The sequence below is a fragment of the Amblyomma mixtum genome, chromosome 4, assembly GCF_055824585.1.
Source record: "Amblyomma mixtum isolate Tamu chromosome 4, ASM5582458v1, whole genome shotgun sequence".
In the NCBI taxonomy this organism is placed as follows: Eukaryota; Metazoa; Arthropoda; class Arachnida; order Ixodida; family Ixodidae; genus Amblyomma; species Amblyomma mixtum.
Genome location: NC_143015.1, coordinates 68,108,343 through 68,125,002, shown reverse-complemented (window position 1 = coordinate 68,125,002; position 16,660 = coordinate 68,108,343). Strand labels below are relative to the sequence as shown.

Here is a 16,660-nt window from a genome sequence, read left to right as displayed (position 1 = left end):
GCGAGGCGCTCGAAGGGGCAAGGGTATATGCTACTTAAGGCAGTCAGTGGCTGCCGGTCCGGACCACGACAGTGAAATAACAGAGCAATAAGGATGGAACGGACCGTATTACGTACGTGCTCTCAAACAATTAATAAAATTTTATTACTAACTCTAATCATAAATATACTTAGGTGCATTGTAATGTACTCACCTAAGAGGAGAAACATGGAGGCTGACAAAAGGGGTTGAAATTAAATTGAAGACGACGCAGAACGGCATGGAAAGGCAAATGATTGGAGCAATGTTAAGAGACAGGAAGACAACAGGGTGGGTCATGGAACAAACCTGCAATTAATGACATCCTAGCCGAAATTAAGAACTAATAGGCTTGGGTAGGGCATGTAACGGGAAGGCATGATCATCGATTGTGGTTGAGGGTAACTGAATGGATTTGAAGATAACGAAAGGTTACCGGGGGTACTAGAAAGTTAGGTGGGTGGTTGAGACTAAGGAGCTTGCGGGGATAAAGTGGTGCAGGCAGGTACACTACAGGGTTGATTGGGAGGACATGAGAGAAGTCTTTGTCTTGAATTGGACGCTGCCACTCTGCTGCTGTAGTTGCAGACGCAGATGATCATGTGCACTGCCCTCGACAAACTTCGCAGTAATCTCACATGTTCGTAAACTGGGAAGAACTGTGTAGTTCCTTAGGTGACGTGGCCTATCCATGATCAAGTGTAGCAGTTGGTGAGATGAGAAGACGGAGGAAATCTGAGTGTCATGAATCCTCATGCGAACTACACTAAGAGTAGTGTTGGTCAACTCGAGAAAGTTGGACGGGCACGCTGACGGTTGGGTGTACTTCATCAGTGCTCACCCTTGAGCATAACGCCGAAAAACGGTGAGCGTGCAAACCTCGAGCTCAAAATTAAAGTTATAAGATGTAAGTCGTTCGGTGTTACAATGAATCAAAACTCTTCTCTGTCCCTACGGTAAGGGTGTGGGCTGGATGGTGATGCATGACCAAGTATCATGACCAAGTATCATGGTGATGCATGACCATGACCAAGTATACATGACCAAGCACTCGTGCGCGAACTTCGTCAACTTGTTCGTGTATCGTTCTTTCTGTATTGCACAGGAATTCTATGTCTTTTGGTTCGCTTCACCACACGTGCGTGGCACTTCGCACCTTCCGCCTCGTCTTAGGATCGTCTTAATCATGTTGTTTCAAACACGTCCGTCCTGCCGCGCGTAGTGAACGCTGCACAGAACTCGATAACGCAAGGTAAGACAGTTTAAAATTGTTGTGAATGCTTGAGACATACGTACGGCTGCATATACGTTTGGGAATTGGCTTCCCTTCAGGCGGTCCTTGGCACAGCTTCGCAAGACCTCTGCGACTGGGAAGAGACGTGCACAAACTTGCATTCAAACAGAATTCAGCTGCAAAGAGTACAAAATGGCTGGGTGGCCCAAAAGAAAAGGCCAATTAAAGGGCATTAGTGCGTACACTCATGAAGTGCAATTCGTTGCAGTCAGTGTGAATAAAAGGCTGGCTATTGGTTCGTTCATGTCCCGTAAGGGCTGTTGCTTTCAACCAGTACACGATGTATTGATAAGACGAATCGCAGTACTGGGGTACGCGGAAATATGCTGGGAACACCAAGCACCAAGTTTCTATACTAGGTAAGGAAACAAATAAACGTCTCAGGCGATCAGCGGTCGATCTTTTCAATGCGTTAACATTTCCGTTTCCTGCTGACTCTGTTTGTCGGATCTCTAACTTCGGGGTATGACGTCATAGCTTGAATGCGTTAATGCCTACATATGCACAACTGGTTATTCTCTAATTTTACGAGCATAGATCACTGGGACTCATTATCCCACTCCTGCCGTAGTGGTGCAGCGGCTAAGCGATGTACCACTGCTGCAGCAGGCGGCTATTCGCACACAGCCACCGGTAGAGCTTGCCATACCCGAGTTTCCCTTCCCGTGCAACCTCTCGGGACCGATTATTAGTTTACCTCCCAGCTACCCTAGCGGGTAGGTTGTGATGATGTCGCAAGAGTTGCACCGAGTCACCCGTCAAACGTGATTGCCCACCGTGCATGTGGCACTAAATTAATGACTTGTCCGGACAGGCTGACCGGGAGAACAACCTTGGAATAAATTTCGTCATATCCGAGGTGGTCACGTGTGTCGGCGGTCGCTATTTTTCCTTACACAAATCCTTCTGACGCTAACCCACAAATAAAACCTCTTAACGCCATAAAATAGCATGTAGTTGTCTGAGCTTAGTTCGTTCGTCCCCGGGCACCACGGCTTTTTACTGCCTCAGGACTCATGAGGCATTTATATATTCTTAGCATTTGTATAAACTGATTTCACAAAACATTGTTTCCTGCGTAGTTCGGGTCATATATGCATTATCTTGAAAACGCAAGGCCTCGTGTGGTAACGGTGATATTGTTTCTTCCGAAGGTTGTTGTCAGTGCCTGATAACTGTGAAAAATCGTTATTCAGGCTGTAAGCTGAATGTGGGGCGCAAAAGGATTTTAGGGATTCGAGTTGAAGTCTTTAGACTGGTTCTCAAGATGATATTTTGGTCCCTACTCTGCGTATCTGGAGTCGTCTTCTTCAGGAGCCTCTTTTTAACGTTACAGCTATTGATAGTTTAAGGCGCTGACATCCAGGCAGACTACCTTCAACGAAACATCCCCGCTACCTTCAGAAAGTACCCCCTAAACTCCTATGTCTCCTCCACTTCTCACGGCTGCGTCCCACATGAAAGCACTGTGCCCCAAAATACTACTATTTTCATTTCCTTTTATTTCCTGCTTCTGCTTTAGAGCAGCTCAATAATGTCCTCACTACTCAGCATGCTCCTGTCGCAAGCGTTTACTGCCAAATACTGCAAACTGATACCGAAATATATTACAAGGAGAGGCTTTAAGTTAAAGGGAGCACACGAACATAAACCAGAAAAACTTTGAAATTGCGTTGTGTTGACTATTAAAGATGGCAGGCCACATGTTTTTTTAGACCATGTATTCTTGTTAAAGGAATCCGGCAGTGGACAATCGCTCTGAGTGCTCCAAGAAGCAGAAAATCCGCAGCGGTGCTTGAAAATCCAAACCGCTCAGTGGTTATGGTGCTCAGCTGCTGACCCGAAAGACGCGGGTTCGATCCCGGCCGCGGCGGTTGAATTTATTTGGAGGAGAAATTCTAGAGGCCCGTGTACTGTGCGATGTCAGTGCAGGTTAAAGAACCCCAGGTGGTCAAAGTTTCCGGAGCCCTCCACTACGGCGTCTCTCATAGCCTGAGTCGCTTTGGGACGTTAAACCCCATAAACCAAACAAAACCAAAGCGATCATCGGAGCGCCCTTTGCTGCATACGATAAGGTGTAGCGAGGCGCGGTGATCCTACTCGAAGCTAGTACACTTTAAACACGAATATGCCTACGTGGGAGCAAAAAAGGTAGTAAAGTGTCCTCTAGCACACTCCTTCTTATAAAAGCTTATTCCCTTTTTACTTCTTCCCGTTTAGTGTGTAGCTCCGAGTTTCGGTATGCGAAGTATGAAAATGTGTTTTGAATCATAGGATGGAATCCGTGAATAAAGAGAATACCAAGACGTTTGATGCTTTAAGTGTCAAGCTCGCGGATCCTTCCTTCACGAACTAGACACTCTATAAGATGGAATGAGAGGGGGAAAACTAGTTTTCCAAAAAATCCGATCTTTGCTTTAGCTTCATCACAGAGCCTGATGCTATCTCACTGACATGGGTCAGCTCAAGTCACTGTAACAGCGAGCATGACATTTCTGGAATAGGATGCTATTAAAAAGTTGTCACAGAATGAACTTCTATGCGGCATCGAGGTGTTTAATAAACCCTAAATATTGGTTTATCCTGATGCCAGGAATGAATTCTATGTGAGCTATCGCAGTTAGGGATATTCCTCGATTGGCGATATGAAGTTCACGCGATATAACGCGCATAGAAATTGAACGTTAGTTTTTTCTTGATATTAGAAAAACTCACATCCTGCTCTCATAAAATTTCAAGTGCTGATCATTCACAACACTGGACTCACAACACTGAACTGTACGTGTATGATACGTGGCTTTGAAGCAGCAAGATGTGAATTATTTTTTGTGTGAAACTTGAGCGAAAGATGTTAGCAGTAACAAACTAAAAATGTGCACATAAGAGAATTAGAAATTTTAGGTGGCACTTAAAGGGCCTCGAAAGGGGCTCTTAATAATGGTGTGATATTGCTGGCATGTTAAAGGACTCCGCTTCACGACTGTCCTCCAAGAAAATTTTTACAGTGCGTTTTTTAGAAGATGAGTTATCAGGAGGCAAATACTGAATTTCGAAGTCTACGCGCGCTTCCCTCTCCTCTAACCACTTTTTGCACGCTCAAAGGTCGGCGCTGCCCCGCCGGACCCGCCGCCGACACGCGCGTGAATAACCCAGGAGCCAGAGCTTGCTGACACGCTGGAGAGGCGCTGCTGACGCCCCGGCAACGGCAGCTCAGTGACGCCTGAAGAAATCTAGCTAAGAGGCAATTCCAAACATAATTACGCTCTAGAGAGCGACGGAGCAGGGCTCAAGAATATAAAAGTTGCCCGAAAGAACTTACCCTGAGTTTCGCGCGATTGTCCGCTGCGTCTAAAGCCTGATATTGAGGTCAGATTTTCATGACGAGAGAACGTAGCGGTGGAGTGAGTTTCTGTACACTCTTGGGAAGGTTCTCGGAGCCCCTTTAACACTACTTACGTGCTCTGAAGGCGAAAGCATTTGTCTCATCATAGGTTTTGTAATTTTTCGAGCAGTAGTCATACAAGTGCCGTTTAGGTTTAGTTACAGGTATTTGTTAAGTAGTTAGTAGTAGCTAGTGACAGCACTAAGTTATCAAAAGCCTCTAATGTAAAAACCTTTAGGTTAAAGGCTTTAGCTTTAGAGCCTTTATGATGAAGGTCTTTAGGTGAAGGGCCTTTCGGGAAAAGGCATGGAAGTCTAAGGCGTTTACCCGGAATGTCTTCACCCTAAAAGCCTTTGACCTAACGACCCAAAGACATTTAGTCTGAGAACATTTAGTGCAAAAGGCCTTTGAACTAAAGGGTTTCATCCTAAAGGCCTTTGACTTAAACGCCTTCAACCTAAGGGCCTTGGGCGTCAGGGCCATGGGATGTTTAGGTACACATTGGTCCTCTGCTGACTCTCTCATGGTTGCTGCAGCATCTGTGCTGATCACGTTATGTGGTCTTCGGTGCGGCGTTTAGGTGGGCAACGCCGACCTTTCTGGTCGATGAGCCACTTAATGCTTTCGCATTAATAAGTAAAGCTAACGGGTGAGTGAGGGCTTGAGCAACTGCATGAGCAGTGTGATCGAAATGAAGGAATTCCTCCAGAACACGAGACAAAATTACGTTCGGACATGTACAAAATGAAAAACAACTGTCCCATCCCGTTCCATGTAGTGCAACGGGAATCAGAGGAAGCAGTCTTTAGAGAGTAGAGGAGGGCGGGGGGGGGGGGGGGGGCGGCTTCAAAAGAATACAAATAAAGTAACTTTGTACTTCCCGCGCCGCCCTTCCCACAGCCAGACTGTGAAAAGTAGAACAACCCTTCACTGTTACCTGTGTCTATGAAAACATCCGCCTCCCAGAGGGAAGCGTGCCTCATTCGCCTTTAATTCCGCTATATGGTGCCCTCAGGCGGGAGACGAGAGCATCTTCACTCTCTCTATACTAAGGCTGAGGGTGCCTGTGACGCGGCGCAGTGCGGTAGGAATCCCTGTGATCAGCCTGAGACGGGAAATGGAAAAAATAGTATAAGAAAGAAAGGTTTGGGAGAGGACCAGAAAAGAGCTGATTAAGCGAGTTTTGGCTGAAGTGGCAAGCTTGTAAAAATACAAGTGATGCTAGGTAAACGCGAAGGCCATCTCCAAGAGTTCGCTCCTCAACGACTGCTTGCTATCTACTCGCCGTTCGATCTCGCCGTTCGATCTGCGCGCCGTTCGATGACGTTCTACGTCACATCAGCGGTAACTCAGGACGTGCTACGTCCGCCGCTTAAGAACGTGGGTGGTGCTGGTGAACACTCCCAAGGTTAGGCTATTTGTAAACATAAAATACCCCTGAAAGCAGAAGGTTTCACAGCCGTCGCCGTAGATCAGCGGTAGAGCACCGGACGCGCAATTTGGAGGTCGTGGGTTCGGATCCCACCGGCGGCATGTGGTTGTTTTCTTCTGCTTTTCTAATAAATTAGCTTTAAGCGATAACAAATTCAGTAATATAAATTGATCAACACCACAAAAAAATAAATTAATTAAAAATCCCCTGTGCCCCTTGGTTTCTGTGGCTGTTGGCTTCTCTGCTATCTAAGCAGTTAGATAAGAAAAAGACTGGTCAAAATATCTACAGTGTTTCGTAGACTGCCACTCCAACCGCGCTGTCTAGAACGACAAAAACGGCTCTCCCCTGAACTGCTGTCCCACATGCAAATTATAGTATGAAAACAGCTAGTGAAACTAAAAATAATATAACGTTCCAGTGAAAGACATGGCCCTGTGTCTGCGCCAGTGCTCTTTCGTCGTACTTACACCAGGGACACTCGTACCCCGACTCATACCTGAGCGGGATATCTATGGGGTGCTTTGTCTTATGATATTTTTGGCGGGGAGGGTCTCGGGCGTGGTCCATACGCGCAGTAGCCGCTGCAATAAGCAGAGCTGAATATGGCAGCAGCGTCAGGATCCGTGCGCCCACCAGGCCTGCAATGGATGACGAAAGAGAACAAGAGGAAAATAGGTATTCATGTGTAGTACTCAAGTACACCGCTCTTTTGGCGCTTAGCGTGAGAACACCCACTGATGTGATTTATCTCCGTCAGCATCGATCTCTGAAGCCTCCGAGGATGCCGGCACAGAAAGGAAAAACTTCCCACGCTTATTGTTGGGTGGAATTCGAACCCGCTGAGGTAGGAACAGATCACCTTCGCTTGGCGCTCCCTCAGACCACAGGGCCATCATCATCATCACCATCATTATCCTGTTACACCAACTGCAGGGCAAAGGCCTCTCCCTCGTATCTGCAATTATCCCTGTCCTTTGCCAGTTGCGGCCACCCTATCTCCGTAAACGTCTTAATCTCAGCACAGCGTGATCGCCGCAGCCTTCTTCCCTGAGTATCAAAAAGCAAGCCTCTTGAATTATGCTCACAATGGAAACACTAGTTCGCGCACCTGCGCTCAGAGGGCGCAACAAAGGCGCGGCGCACGTGGTAGTTTGCGTTATCGTGGAAAGAGGCAGCCACGAGTCAGTACCCTGAAGGAATCGGTGCGAGCATGTTAACGCATCCCTCTGCCTATCAATCCCAATGATCACCCACAGTCTTTTCTGCACATGTCAGCCTCCTCGGGTTTATCAAGAGGGCTCGTGGTAGTTTTCGCTAGATACTTTGCTTCATCCTCTCTATTGGACGCTTTGCTGTGTGCCACCGGTCCTGGTGGTGCAATTGGGCATCTCTCTACCCTAAGTAAGGTGGGTGATCTTTAGCGTCTCGAAGAAGAAACAAGCGTCGACGCTGGCTCAGCAATCCAAAAGGCCATGGGCCAGAAGGTGATGCCTTTAGCTCGTTGTTGGTGTAGAGGCTGTTAGTTTTATACAATTAGAGAAATTTAGAGGAAGCTATCATTAATTGGAGTAGGCTACCAACTCTGTGACTTGAAATTTGACTCGTACTTTTGTTCACACTTTATGGGTCTTTCCGTACCTTATGCGAATATATGTGGACACTAATGTCCCGCTCTCACTGGCACTGCAGTGAGGTACGTGTCCGCGTTTATTCTTCATTCCTTTGAGCATAAGACCTCAAGTGACACGGAAAACTGGAAATAGCAAGCTCGAAAACCTTTCGAGATTGCACTACTATACAGTTCGACGCATTATGGTGAATGTAAGGCGGAATGGAGCAACATGATATGGAATGAAGAATCAATATGTAAAGCTATAACATAAAAAATAAGGGGTCAAAGCCAATTACCGCTCTTTTAAAATGGCGAAAATCTGAATTGCAGAGAGTGTGATGTAGTGTGCATATCAAAGAGTGACGTCACAAAATGTCAACACTCAGAGCCATTCTGAGCATACTCGGAGCCGGACGGAACTACTGAGCCACTCGGAGGAGCCTTGTGGAGCTGCTCGAAATAACTCGGAACCAATCAGTGTTCGCACCGCGGGTTCTTTCCAGTCTTCCTGTGATCTTCGTGAGTTGATGCGTGGCATTTAACTAAAGCTAACTGACGATCATAAAACTTTTATTTCGGTAAAGAAAGGAAAGGTAGGAAGAGAGGTTGCTGAAGAGTTCAGGCTGGCATCACTACTCTAGGATGCCACAAACTTCCACCGACTGCCGTGCTAGCCGGACAAGTTGGTGCTATGTGTTCAGCTCTCCTCGAGTCAGGGCCTCCTCCAACTGCTCGTATGACGGACTGCTAACTGCAAAGTCTTTATGTTCCTTCGTACAGGTACAGGTTGGAATAAGTGTTTGCTTCAGCCTGCACTCAACTGCGTCTGAAGAGTCTAGTTCTTCATGTGGTGGTGTGGAGACCGTCGTTCTCAATGTGATCTGTTCGGTGTTGCCCCCCTACCATGTAGTGATAGGAGGGAGGTAAGGGTATGGAACCGCTCCGTTAATAAGTTCTAAATTATATCGTTTAGTTCCTCATTTCCCGTCAGGCCTCAGTGATTTAAGGTCCATAATATCCCGCGGTGTTGGCGAATATTGCGTAGTATGCTCAGTGTTCTGTTGGGGAGCTTGCCCGCTGTGAAGTGTAGGCCAGCCTTTACCTACGTAGTCATCAACGCCTACAATACACGAGACCGTTTCTCGGTGTTGGCATCGAACCACACCCTTCAAGTGATCCTATAAGCCTCCGTATAAACGGAAGGACCCTCAATAACCCAATATTTGGGGTTGTCCTGGCGACAAAGATCCAAGATCAAGCAGTAGCCTAAGCAAGCAAAGTGATTCACTCCTGAAAAAGCGAGCTGCGTGTTGGAAACATTGCTCAGAAATGAATGTCCTCGGCAAACACTTACCCGCCCCCCCCCCCCCCCCCCGAAAAAGAAAGCAAAACATTGGAGGGACACTAAGCTCCGCCTCAAGTGTATTTATGTGGGTTTATGCCCATATATGCGTACAGCCGTCATTCTCTACATGACCTTAATAGATCCCTGGCAGTCCTCATACCGCTACTGGAGCAGTGGCGCAGTGGTTAAGCGATACGCCGCTGTGCTGCGATGGAAGGTGCTGCCACCGTTGAGGCTTTTGCGACCCAGGCTGCTATTTCCGAGCAACCGCTCGCCACTGATAATTAACTGCCACCTGCTGCGCTGCGTTGTTTCCTCGCAATCCGGCGGGCAGGTTATGATGAAGCCACAAGTTTACGTGGCTACGTGATCCAATTGCTTCTTAGGTTGCTCCTCAGATGATTTTTTGTGGAATTTTCTCGCAGATGGTCAACGACATCAATCACGCCGACTGCGGAGTTTCGGCGACGATAGCTGCTTAACGTCATCGCGTTGAAAGTCTTCTGAGCAAGCGCCCTCTAGAAAACAAGTGGCTGAGCGAAAAACTACACTGAAAATAAATTTTTCGGAGACCCACCTCATAAAATATTGCCCTGTTCACGAGACTTGTTCTCGACTTTGAAGATAGACGTAAACATGATATATTTTGCCGTACCAGATCACACCTATAGGCCATACAGTGCATGTTATGACATAGAAAAGCACACCAGAAAAGGCTTCCTGAAATGACTTCGTTCATATGCCAAACGATCAAGAGACGGCCTTCGCTCACACTACTGGCCTTCGCTCACACTATTCCACCGCCATTAATTCTTTTGAACGGCACGCATTCGTTCCTTTTATGCCCACTTCCATGCCGACGCATGAAATCACTCTGGCAAGAAGTGTCACATGATAGTCAGTCTTGTGTCACCTATCAAGTGTGGATGAGACTGCACGAACACACTCCAGAAGGTAAGTGGGAGGCGTTCGCTACAAAGTAACCATGTTTCTAGCTCTTTTTACCCCCCCTGTAAGTACCGAAAACATCACCATCATCATTATCAGTCTGGCTTGCAGGGCAAATGCCTCTGGTATATCTCACCAATTAGCCCTGTCCTGTGGCAGCTGCGGCCGTCCTATCTCCGCCAACTTCTTAACCTGACCCGCCAACTTATCCTTCTGACACCCCCTGCTACGTTTGCTTCTCTTGGAGTCCACTCTGTTACTCTTAGGGACCATCGGTTACCGTGTCTTCGCTTTGTATGCCCTGGCCAAGAACATGGACTACGATGTCCTTAACTCGCGTTTGTTCCTTGACCCACTCTACCCTCTTCCTGTCGTTTAACTTTACAACTGTCATCTTTATTTCCACAGCTCTTTGCGTGGTCGTCAATTTCAGTTCAACCCTTTTCATTACCCTCCACGTTATCCTCCACCGGCAATATGTAATGTATCAAAAGACCTCGCGAAGCTTCCTGGTTCTGGCGTTAGTTTTCCCCTGGCACCAAAGTAAGGGAAAGCTCGTATCCATTAGGAAACCGGTCTGTACATGGCGGCCCAGGCGACCGAAACTCCACCTCCTGCATTCCAGGCGGATGCTTTAAGGTCGGAACACTTGGAGCGTTTTCACGGCTGCAAGTCGGCGATTTTCGCCCGACGGCGCGCACTCGACGCCCGGCGTCGAGAAAAACGCCCGCCGCCGCCGATCTGGTTCCGGCAGATATTGACGCGCGGCGTCCGGTGAGGCCGGAAGCAGCAGCTGAAGTGAGCCATCAGCAGCGCAGAAAGCCCATTCTTCCGGTTTGGCTGCCTCTGCCTGCCGTCACCAGCATGGCCGCCATGGCTGACGAGCCACGCTGTGATTTTGGCACGGGAATATCGTGAAAATGAACGCCACATCACACATGAAACGTCGTTTTTTTGGAGAACACGGCGGAATCTTGGATCTAAATGCCTGCATTTCGTTCCGGAAGCAAATGTGTTGAAAAAAAAAATGCAGCCCGTGGTGCCTGCAACGCCAGGGATTCGAGCGCGCAAATTCTTATAGATACGTGTGCAATCGTGCTAAAATTCGTACAACGGTGTCGAAGTAAACACTTTCGCGATTTTTTTATTTCATACAGCAGATCATCTTAGAGATCCAAGCAGAACAAATACATTTTAGATAACACAGATACACGGAAAACAAGTAAAATAAAAAGAAAAACTAAAGATAGAAAGGCATGCAGGATGACTATGCGCTTACATTTTATCGTGTCAGAGAATTCCACTCACTGATGGCACGCGAGAAAAAGAAAAATTTAAAAGTGTGAGTTCTAGCAAAGTACGGGGTAAGTGAACCGGGATGATGGTGATGTGTGATGCGTGTAGCTAAAAACGATAAATATAGTGTAGGGTCAAGCGCCAGTTTGTTATTTATGAGCAAGGAAAGAAATTCTGGTCGAATATTTTTTCTTCTCAAGAGGTTGGATACGGTTAGATTTCATTAGGTCAGACGGAGAATCAAAAGGTGAAAATTTAGAATAAATAAATCTTATGGCTTTTCTTTGGATTCTTTCAATTTTCTTAATATCGATATTAGTATAAGAATCCCACACCACGCATGAATATTCGAGCTTAGGCCTGATTAGTGAGTTAAACGTGAGAAGTTTAACCTGAGGGGGGGGGGGGGGGGGGGGGGGGGGGGGCTTTGGAAAGTTTATTTCTTAAAAAAACATAGCTTTCGAAAGGCGGACGTACAGATATTTTCCACATGTGAACTCCAGGACAGATTGTTAGTTAATGTTACACCCGGGTATTTAAAACTGGAAACTTCCTGTAGTGGTGTTTGTCCAAGATGATACCTGTGCTCAAAAATATATTTTTTTACGTGTAACGTGAAGGAAGTTTGTTTTTTCGTTGTTTAAAGCTATGTCCCATTTCTGGAAGGAAGAGTCGGCGTCGTTGCTCTCACTGACCTAATTTCTCAGTGGTATTTGCCACTTGTTGATCACAATTGCTTACGTGTCGAGTATACGCGGCGGCGCGCCGCCGCTCCTTCGCTCCGTGTATCTCCAGCCGGGCGTCGCGCCTCCACGAAGTTTTCTGCCGGGCGAATATTCTGCCGTGCGAAACTCTCACTCTGAAAACAGCCTCAATACGATCTCATAGCCCCATTGCTATTGCGTGGTAGTACTTCGGTCAGGATCGACCAATAGAAGAGGGGCTTTGAAGCTGTTTTGGGCCTGTTTTTGGATTGAGAGAGTTGCGCTATCCAAACCAGGTGCGTGAAAAAAAGAACTCTGAAGTACAGGCATCGGACTTCATGCAATGAAGATTCGCATCCTTCAATGGCTTTGTCGGGATGGCTTGAGCGATACTCTTCATGGATAGCAATTTTGTTTTTCGATCACCCCTGTCAAGTAAATCAACTTTGTTGAATCAACCATCGAATTTAACTTACTTCTTTCAGCAATACTGTTCACACTCTATAAAATTACACATATAAGGGAAGAAAAAAAAAATGTCGTGCGTCCGCACATGTTGTCATAGGTTTTGCAAGGAGAACAAAACAGTAAGCATTAAGTGTGGCACCTCTGCGGCACCTCTTGCGCCGCCTATATAATAACTGGGAGAGTAAATACCTAGGGGTACGCAAAGGAGGACTGCAAATCCCTCAAAGAAAAAGGTAGATATGTCACCAAGAGTCACTAAGAAAGTATAGACATCACCTTTCATCGTGACGTAGCCCTCAGTGCCTTGCGGAATCTAATACGACTGAGTACAAATGGCGGTAATTTAACATAAAATCTGCTAATTCCAAAAGAGAGGATGGAAATAAATGTGTTTTTCAGCAAGATTGCTCGTTAAAATCAGCCAGGCCAATTTCAGAGGCACAGAACAGCTAAGAAACATGTGGCGTGGAATGAATTAATAGAGCTTGGCACGTTCTATGGAATACGAAATATAGTCGTTTATATGCTGGCCCGATCTGCTTCAACAACAAAAGAAGATGAAAGCTTTCAGAATGGTGTACCTCGCTCGAGCACTACAGCTATTCTGCAGAAACGTGTGTTAGAAAGCTTTTGTGGAATGCTGGTTTTAGTCACACTGAAAAAAAAATAAAGAGCGCAGAAGCCAAATGAAATATGCCTTATTTTAATTTTGCTTGTTAGTACCATGGAAAGCTTTAGAAGCATTGCTCGTTTCGGGCGCGAATATTCTTCGAGTTTTCTAAGGTCTTCTCGCCTAACTACTTTGAGAACTAGCCCGCCACATCAACATCGCGGATCTGAAATATTTCGCGGTTGTTCCTTAGTCCAGCCGATCCATGACATAATTGACCAACAACAGCTCGATTAGGAACATCATATCGAGATGACGCCCATTTCCCAGCTCCTCAGTGAACTGCGGTTAAAGGCCGCCTCCAATTATCATCTTTCGCTTCGGAGCACACTGCGCATGAACTATAGCAAGCGGCTCCGCTTTGAGCTTTCTTGACGCAGCCTCATGGCACAATTTATTCCCGTCCTGCATTAGAACGTCCTTCCTGCCCCGGCCCGTGGAAAAACTAGCTCATAACCGAGCTGAGGAGACTAACGTACTTGTATCCTTAAGTCATTTTATTCAGAGAGCTTGTTTCTTTTACTTGCAATGGTCGGATGCCACTCAGAAACATTGCGGCAAATGCTTGGCAAGAAGGTGGGTAGCTATTGCCCCGACAGCTTGTCATTATGTCGTGATTAATCATCTGGCAACTTGAAGCGTGACAACGCAAGGTGGCGACAACGCAAGGAGGCGCAAGAATATTTTGCTACAAAAGAAACAAGAACGCGCAGACGGTGCCCATCAAAAGGCCTATAAATCCAGCAACCCTGTACAAATGTTGCCCAATAGGATAGGCCAAAGTTGGGGGATTTACTTTGGGCTTATGTTTGCCGGCCATCGGCTTCCGACGTCGGCCCGATATTCATCCCATCCTTAGCTCAATGAAGTGTGCAGTGTTGCCCATGATAAAGTACTAAAATTATCAGCGCAATTTTCCATTTGAATCCGTCGCATTCATGAGCAACTGTACGAATCCAGCAGTAAGTATGTGACCGGCTTGCTCGCTCTCACACTAAGGCGTTTTCCACTTCCTGTTACCTTTACGAGAGTGAGAGTAAAAGGATAATCTGATTTGCAGCGTGCAGGTGGGCCTCTTCTCTCTTGGCTCTTCTCGTTGCATATGTTACATATGCGTCCACGTATACTGTTTTATCCCGGGAGGCATGTGTTTTCTGCAAGCGGTCAGCCGTTGCCTCTCTGCTTGTGGTGGTTAGCCATGTTTTTGGTATTGGTGCCACTCTGAGCGTGCTGCGGTACTCATCGAGGATCGTTTCAGTTCTCAATGTTTCCCGATTTAGTTCGATGTAGCCCAGTTTCTTTGAGAGAACTCTGACCATGGGGCTCTGCGCATTTGGGCGACATGCTGCGCTGCCCGTAGTTCTTCGAACGTGTTCTGCAGTCTCAAAGCTAAGAGCTTTTCAGTTGAGGTGCTATGGGATAGTCGAAGCGTGGTTTTATACGCTTCTCGTAAAATCGCGTCCGCCTGTTGTATTTCACTCTTAATATGGTTGTAGTACGGGAGACAGTATGTCGCCCGGCTGACCACTAGGCTCCTGACCAACTTGAGTGTGTATTCTTCTCACATACCATGACGTCTATGTAAGATGCGCGTAATCATGCCGGCCACTTGGACTGCAGATGCCTTTAACAGCGCAAGGTTTTGGGTACACCGTTGATTTTACTGTATCCACATCCCTAGGACTCGTACGAGTGTCTTCTCTGATATAGAACTCCAGAAGGTGGGCTCGGTGACTGCACCTCAGCGCAGCCATCTAATCCGCTAATCTTTGCTATGCAGACGATCAACCAGCTGTTCGTCAGCCTACTGTTGCCTACCTTGGCAAGCATTCTTTCGGGTGCGTCGTTTGACTGCGCACCACCATGCTCCAGTGACGAGCCGGGACGCTACCGCTTGCCGCTCGTCAGCTGCCCGCCCCGGATGACTGCTGCTACAACAGAGGAACAGTGGCTGCCGGCGCCAAAGGAATCTTGGACGGCCGCATCATCACGGACATCAACAGCTTCGCCCCATATAAAAGCACCCCCGCCACCGGAGAATTTTATTGCAGGGAGTATCTGTTCTCGCTTCGGCGAGCGCGGCTTCGGTCGCTTCTTTTTTGAGCAGCGTCCGCTCCGGCGGACGCGGTTGTTGCTGCGACGCGCGTCTTTTCTTTCCTTTTTGTCTTTCCTCTGATCTTTCACTCTCCTCTATCTGCACGTGGCAGCGGTGGTGGCTTGGCTCGAGCCAGTAGCAGGCCCGTGCAATTTCCTCTTCATCCTTCTCTCAGTCACAACAACAACAACAACAACCGTTCTGTGGGCTCGGTGACTGCACCTCAGCGCAGCCATCTAATCCGCTAATCTTTGCTATGCAGGTTAGTAAATCATATGCCTTATTTGCCAAAAGATCAAGCAATTATGTTCTGGTACAGTTCCCGAGCCCACAGTGCTGTGTTGCCATTGCCGCCGAGTGTGCCACTGTTGTTCATTCTTTGCTATTGTTATCAGGAGATATCGAAACTAACCCTGGTCCTAACGACAACAGTGCAGTACTCGCGGAACTCCAGAAACTAACCGCAGGCCAAACCCAACTAATAGCCGAAGTACAAGGACTGAAATCCCAGCTCACTACTACGGATAAAACCATAACCGATTTAAGCAATCGTATGGCCTATCTGGAAACACACTACCAAGCACTACTTCCCCTCCGAAACGACATTGAAAAGATGCAGGCTGACACAAGCAACATGGCGCGTATAATCCAGGAACTAGAAACCCGCATAGATGACGCTGAAAACAGATCACGCCGTAACAATCTCATCTTCTATGGTATCCCTGACACTACTGATAGCGAAACGTGGGCAGAATCTGAAAAACTAATCATTGATGTTTGCCGTAATAACCTTGAATTAACTGTGGAACCTCACGAAATAGAAAGAGCTCATCGCCTCGGTCGTCACTCACAAGATAAAAATCGTCCCATAATCGTGAAATTCACAAGTAGCAAAACTAAAGAATCCCTCCTATCAAATGGGCGAAATCTGAAAGACACGGTTTATAATGTTGGAGTGGAGTTCTCGCATGCCGTTCGTCACGCGCGAAAACAACTTGTTGCATTTGCTAAAGCCAGGTCTGCCAAATTTTCCTTGCGATTTAAAACACTTCACATCGGCTCGAACCGTTATATTTTTGACACTTCATCTAACACCGTAAAGCAACTCGCGTAGCAATCGTCCCTTCACCCTACACCAATAAAACGCCAGCGCGCGACACCCTCAAATGTTCCCTCAAATGCTCTCTCGTTTTCCGTGATATTCACTAACATCCGCAGCTTCCTCCCAAAGTGTGAACTCATATCCAATGTAATTTCGTCATCCAGGAGCAATATACTCATACTAACTGAAACTTGGTTAAACAGTAACGTGTCCGAGGCTGAAGTTTTAACTGACCCGAATTCAACGTCTACCGAAACGATCGAAAAGACTCACGGGGGGGCGGTGTTCTTG

The 16,660-nt window shown here is 47.0% G+C and overlaps 1 protein-coding gene across 1 annotated transcript; it reads left to right on the top strand.

The window, feature by feature from the left end:
• Positions 1 to 14,946: 14,946 nt before the first annotated feature.
• On the top strand, positions 14,947 to 16,423 carry LOC149346761 (uncharacterized). The gene is made up of 2 exons (XM_089585446.1): positions 14,947 to 15,211; positions 15,465 to 16,423. The coding sequence occupies exons 1-2, from the start codon at positions 14,947 to 14,949 to the stop codon at positions 16,379 to 16,381; spliced, it is 1,182 nt and encodes a 393-aa protein (XP_089441572.1). The 3' UTR covers positions 16,382 to 16,423.
• Positions 16,424 to 16,660: the final 237 nt, after the last annotated feature.